General features: G+C 46.5%; 1 protein-coding gene across 2 annotated transcripts in view; it reads left to right on the top strand.

Moving 5' to 3' along the window:
• The first annotated feature begins 350 nt into the window (after window positions 1–350).
• Window positions 351–6,586, top strand: part of CASS4 (Cas scaffold protein family member 4) — a 32,764-nt gene continuing 26,528 nt past the window's right edge. For both annotated transcript variants that reach the window (XM_045808432.2, XM_045808431.2), the window contains exon 1: window positions 351–807. In XM_045808432.2, coding sequence (XP_045664388.2) covers window positions 772–807 — 36 coding nt within the window. In that variant the 5' untranslated portion in view covers window positions 351–771. The remainder of the gene's footprint in view (window positions 808–6,586) is intronic.

Here is a 6,586-nt window from a genome sequence, read left to right as displayed (position 1 = left end):
GCTAGTGCTGTGGTTTCGAGTTCAGATGGTGGGTGGGTGAGATTTAAGAGATAATTTAATTGTTCTGAAAAGTGCTCAGCAGAGCGCTGGTACAGAGTCAGCACTCGGAAAATGTTCATCATGACGTTTTGGATCAAAGACCAGAAGGTAGGCATGGGGTCAGAGCGAGGAGCAGTGTGCATCAGAGGAGAGATGAGTGGGGACTAGGTCCTTTAGGGCATTCCCCTTGACTTATTTTCTCCCGGCTGGATGCGGGACAAGTTTGGGAAGCAGGAAGGAAGAGAGGCTGACCACGATCATAAATTTGGCCTAGCGGGCTCTAATCAGGAGAACGAGCTCGGTCTGTCTGGTGGAAGTTGTTCACAGAGTTTATGGGGACACGAATGCTGAGTGTCCATACACCAAGCATTCAAAGTAGGAACTTCACCCTATAAAGCAGAAGAGCGTTTTTTTTTTTTCTTCTTTTGCGGTTTCACATAGCAAATGTGTGACAATCTCTACTTACAGACCAAGTGAGATGCCGGGCATCAAGGAGTGAGGGTGGCCTGGATTTCTGTCTCCTCTCCATCAGCCCCTTTATTTTACTCTTATCATGCTTTCCAGAAAGTCTGCCTGCTGGGAGAATCGTTTTGGCAATTTCCCGTGTTGTCAGATAGCTCCATAGAATTCAGTTTCTGAGAACCGGCCAGAGGCATGCAGTGACATTGCATAATCCTCCGCTGAAGCCGGAGATATTAGCCGGAGAGCTCACGGGAGCTGTTTCACACCAAGATGAAAGGAGCCGGCATCATGGATGGTGCGCCCAAGGTGAGTGTCGGGGCTGTTTGGATGGGCAGGGGGGGCAAAACAACCTGTTATAGTTAAGGACAGTGACCGATTTTCGTTCCAAGTTTCTAATGGAGTCGAGAGGTGAATACTAGTAACATGTGAGTTTGAGAAGGAAAAGTTTAACATGAGTCTAAGTGTGGAAGAGGTATGTACTCAAAGCGCCTGCCAGTCCGATTCAGAGAAGGATGAAAATGACTTCCAGCAGAAGCCAGTTTATGGGGTTGATAACACAACCCGTCCATCCCTTTGTGTTCGTTTGCCTTCTGACACACTTTTCGAGCAAGATGTGAGTCTCGGCCTCAGCCCGTGTTGACCTCCCTTCTCTCTGGACCCTGTAGACCCTTGGTGTCACTCCCAAGTGTCCTGGTTGATTCTGTGTTCCTTCCCAAGAGCAGAGTCTAGATCTGGCTTCTGCCTCCCGTGCTGAGTCCACAGGGGGCATTCCGCACACTACTTCCCGGGAACTTTTGTACTGATAGGTGTGAGTGGGGCTCAAGTCTGTGTCATGACTCAAAAAAGATTCGCTATTTAGAAAGTTGTAATGGCTGCTTTAAAGGAAAAACAGCTGGGACACAAGGAAAATGAAACTCAAGGATTATCTTGCTATACCTTTTAAAAATCTAAAGTAGAACAGGAAAAAATGAAACAGTTACTAAAGGGGAAGCTTGTTTATATGAATTACATATATGTTACTTAGTATTAAAATAATAACAATGGATGTCACTAGTGGAATGTATGGCCGAGTAACCTATGACAGCCTCTTTTATATGGATTGCGTACAAATATCTAAGCTACCGGAGAATTTTATACCCAACTATTTTCTTTAAAAAAATTTTAAACCATTGGAAAACTGGGGGGAAAAAAATAATTCGGTAAATCCCTGCATACCCTTTACCTAGATTCACTAATTCCTGGCACTTTGTCACATCTGTCTGCATCTATTTGTGTATATTTAGACCCACGTGTGCACACACTTTGTTGTTACTGTTGTTAAACCATTTGAAAACAAATTGTTGGCATAATGACCTTTCCCCCCTAAATGACACTTCACCTCAATAATGTGTCTCCTAAAAACAAGGACATTCTTCTACACAACTCCAATCTGATCGCAGGCAAGAAAATTTAACGTTGAATTAATAATGTCCTTCTAATACTCAGTCCACATCACGGCAGTACTGGGGCAAGAACTCACGTCTTCAACGCCTCGCCCAGAGGCAACCTCCGCTCAGGGTTTGCTAGGACCCCTACAAAACTGTCAATGCACATACGATATAATATACTTTTTTAAAAGCTTTCTACAAATAGAAGCACTAACTACAACTGTTGAGCTTCTCACCAGATTAACAATATATATTAGAGTCCCACTTATTTTCGCACAATTGATCTCCTTGATTATTATTAATTAATTGCTTTTTATTAGCTGGTGATACAATGCAGTCAGGGGTCATACCATGTAAGTGGTTCTCAGCTTCGGTGCATTTGGCTTTGAAGCACCCTCATGTTCATCAGGGGACCCCAAAACACCTCTCATACCCTGAAGGTGGCCTGCGGACAGTGGGTGGTGACCAGTGCCAGGGCATCACGCTGTCCCCTGGTGCTGCTGCTTGTCACCCAACAGTTCTGTGTCAGTAGAGTCTTGACCTTTGTGCCCAGCAGCCTTTGTGTAGTTGTCTGACTTTCATTAGGTTTTCCCTAATTCTTGTATAAAACCAAGAGAAATTGGAAAATCAATATGATGATAGAAGTGCGAGGAAACGCTGGGAGCCGTACATGTGCAACAGAGGGAGAAGCTCGTCATGTGTGGCAACGTGGTCCATTTAACACGTCCTTCGTTGGCTTACTGGACTGTAGCTGGATGGCTCCATGTTCAACTCCATTCAAGAAATGCTGGAAAGTTAGGTCTCAAAGACAGGGTGCAGAAGTGATTTTATTATATGTAAACCCTTGTTTTGGATCTCAGGTAGTTTCCAAAGTGCCTTATTTATGACAATAGAGTCTGCGTGTACTTTAGTGATGGAGTCCCATGTGTTACAAATTGTATTCACTTCTGAGTGTGTGCGTGTGCCCGCACATGTGCGCCCCTGAGGGCACACTATTAGAGGTGATAGTGAAATTGACATCTTTGGGCACAGACATGTTGGTCTCACTGGACTTGAAGGAGAATTACAGAGTCAAGTAAGCATGGTATTTGTTCTCCTTCACTTTCTGAAAATTTCTGAAATTTGATTCTATTTTAAACCTGCTTTCGGGGGCGCCTGGGTGGCACAGCGGTTTAGCGTCTGCCTTCGGCTCAGGGCATGATCCCGGCGTTGTGGGATCGAGCCCCACATCAGGCTCCTCCGCTATGAGCCTGCTTCTTCCTCTCCCACTCCCCCTGCTTGCGTTCCCTCTCTCGCTGGCTGTCTCTATCTCTGTTGAATGAATAAAATCTTAAAAAAAAAAAAAAAAAAAAAAACTTAAACCTGCTTTCGCACAGTATTTTCTCTATGGCCTATACTTTCCCTCTTCTGTCAATATGGCTGTGTGCTCACCTGGTTTTCTGAAAGGAGTTTTCAAACAAGTGTCTTTCCCCTGTTACTGAAGGGTGGATGTCCAGAGAACTGCTCAAAGTAATATTTATGTGTTACACACATTTAAATGTTCTTAGATGGCCTTAACGTTTCGGATTCAGCCTCAAGTAAAGAGCAAATATCCTTTAGCCCTCTTCCATCCCAATTCTGGGTGGAGTGGTCCTTGAGCCCCTCAAGGAGGGTCACAGTAAAGATGGAGAATTAAAATCGCCAACATTCCCAGGTCTGGTCTAGACACTGATAGACCCAACGGCGATGGGTCTGCGGCTTGCCAGATGGAGCTTGTTTCTGTACTCCGGGCAAGAGCACTGGGGATGTCATTTGTGGGTGGGGAGAAGTTGCGGGCTCTCCTTGTGCCTTTAGGACCTCTGAGATGGGAAGCAAGACATTGTAACTCAGTCTTTGTTGAGGAATGGCAAGTGGGAACGTGTGCAGAGAACTTACGATGGTCACAAGGCCAGCCTGACCCCCTCCTGCCAGACCCCCCACCTCACTGCCTCCCCTTCCCCTGCCTTGGGATGTTCCATTTGGGGGCTGGATCCCATTGGGGCCTCCCCACAAGCATCTTCCACACTCGCTCACTTGCTTGACCCCTCTCTGGCCCACCCCATCCAAGTCTCTCTTCCCACCGGCACCCTCCCTGGTCATTCTCATCTTCCGCCTCCTCTTCCTTTATCAACATCTGAAATCATCTTTCCCAATTGTTTCTCCCTTTGTTCATCATCTGTCTTCCCTCTGGAGCACCAGCTCTACAAGGGACAGAGCTGGGCGTTTTTATTCAGTGCTACATCTCCAGTGCCTACAGCAGTGCCCGCCCATAGTAGGTGCCCAATAAACGCTTTGAGTGTGTGTGTGTGTGTGTGTGAATAAATGGGAGGTCACAGAGAGTGCAGATGGAAACTTGCGACATAGCCCTGCCCTGCCACAAGGTCAGAAACAGTACTTCCTAGTTGTCAGACACCTGGGAACCGAGGCCGGCCCTGACTCTAAGCTCCCTAAGCCTTATCTGGCCCCAGCCGGACCCACTCAGCCTAGACTCTCGAGAACTAGCCCCCTTCCTGCTCCCATGGTCAGATGTTGCCTTAGATCTGAGCCTTTGCAGCTGAAGTCAAGGTCAGAAGGACCTGCGGCCTCCCTGTGAGCTTGTCCAGCAGCTCCATCCTTCACCTGCCTCACAAGGCAAAACAGCCCAGATACAACAGCCAGCTTGAGAACAGGATTCACTGTGCATTGTTTGGCCATACACACCAGTCAGCGGGTAATTATTGGATCCCGGGGTTCGGATGATCAACACGGAGCTGATGTTCTGGTGGGGTCAGAAAGTCAGTAGATGAGTGACCGGACAGAATGATTCCAGCTGCTGATAACGGCCATGAAGAAACTAAAACAAGGCGATCTGATGGAGGTGATGGACAGGAAGGGCCTCTCTGGAGCCCTGAATGATGGCAGAAGCATTCCAGGCAGAGGGGACAGCAAAGGCAAAGGCCCTGCGGCGGGGATGAATTCCCCATGGTGGAGGATCCGTAAAAAGGCCAGCGTTGTTGGGACAGAAGGACAAGGAGAGAGAGTGGGCAGAAATGAGATCGGAGGGGGAAGCAGGGTCCTGTTCACGTAGGACCTTTTTGGTCCTGAAAAGAACTTTGAGGTGCATTCCAACTGCAAAGGAAGCCACTGGCCTATTTAAAGCAGGAGATGACATGGTCTGATTTGTGTTTCTAAGACATCACTCAGGCTGCTATGCAACAAGTGGACTGTTGGCCAAGAAGAGCAGAAGCTGGGGCCTGAGTCAGGAGACAAAGGCGGGTGGCCGCCCTTTCCATTTTGGAAGCCGCCATGCTGTTCTCAATGGACACAGACAAAAATTGCTTGCCCTGCCTTTTGGAAAAAACTTTTGACATTTGAAACCGTCAGAGGATGTGAACAGAAAGAATAGTAAATAAAGGTATAAATAGTTTTTATTGAACTACACGTGCTACACACCCCTTTTTTTCCGAAACCAATGTTTGTTTTCTACCAACCTTATTTCCAGACAATATAGCTTTCATTCATTCAACAAATATCGAGTGCCTGCCCTGTGCCATGCACTATTCTAAACACTACAAAGGACAAAAGTGTCTCGGCCCCTTTCTGAGTATAATAAACTGTCGTTTTAGTTAATAAAAAGTCCATCACATTATATGATCACCCTTGTTTAATAACTTTAATTCTCGTAACATTTTATTGGCTAGAGAGCACACTATTAAAAAGGGGGGGCTAAACCGAACACCCTCGGGACCCCCACAGTTACCAGACTATTCGAAGAAAAGTGGCCTGCATGATCATTGAATGGGGAAGCTGGCCTAGAAACAGAACGTGGTCATTTTGGTACTGGGATGACTAAGGGAGGAAATGACAAGTGCCTGGAGGGGAAATAACTTCAAAGGACAGAGGTGGGAGGCGGGGAGAAGTGATATTTGGATACTCCAACATGAGTTGCAAAAAGGGGAAATAAATATTTTAGGAACCATGTCCCACTGCACTGCTCATAAGCCATTTGTAGATCAGAATGGAGGAGGACGCCTGTGTCCACACCATGGGAACAGAGTTAATGCCAAGAAGGCAATGTGTCCTGCCCCTGGGATATCATCTCAGGCTTCCGCACGAAGGCTTTGCTGTCTCTGCAAACCCCTCAAGGGAAAACACGGAACCACTGAAAAGTGATCCACAGGCATGTCTGGGCTCCCCGTGTGGCCACTCACTCCAGAGAGAATGTCTCCGTGAGCTTAGAAGTTACTGAATGTATAGTTTTGTTCTTTTTCTTTAAAGTGTTGCTTCTCCTTAGAATCAAGAAACAGCTTTTGCTCCATACCAGTTACAAGCCCAGGGACTGGAATAAATTCACACCCACAGAGGGGGAGACCAAGAGCTTAAATAACAGGGTGGCTCCTTGCTTTCCTAACACCCCTAAAAATGACCCTGGGGGATGGAGAATTCGGTGAGCAGGCATGAACTTTCCATTATTTTTCTGTGATCCGTGAAACGGCTTGGGCCAACTTTGAATTTTTCCTGATCAATCAGATGGAAAAAAATCACACACTGCAGGGACCTTGACTGCTGGCAAACAAGATGATCTTAGATGCGGGACATGGATAGAACATTTTCCTAACGTCAGTTATGTATTCTCATGTGCATTAGAAAAAAATGAAACC

This window comes from Ursus americanus, chromosome 22 (genome assembly GCF_024610735.1).
Source record: "Ursus americanus isolate L20-20 chromosome 22, mUrsAme1.1.p, whole genome shotgun sequence".
NCBI classification, from domain to species: domain Eukaryota; kingdom Metazoa; phylum Chordata; class Mammalia; order Carnivora; family Ursidae; genus Ursus; species Ursus americanus.
The sequence above is the reverse complement of the archived record's forward strand: the minus strand, read 5'-3'. Positions and strand labels throughout refer to the sequence as shown.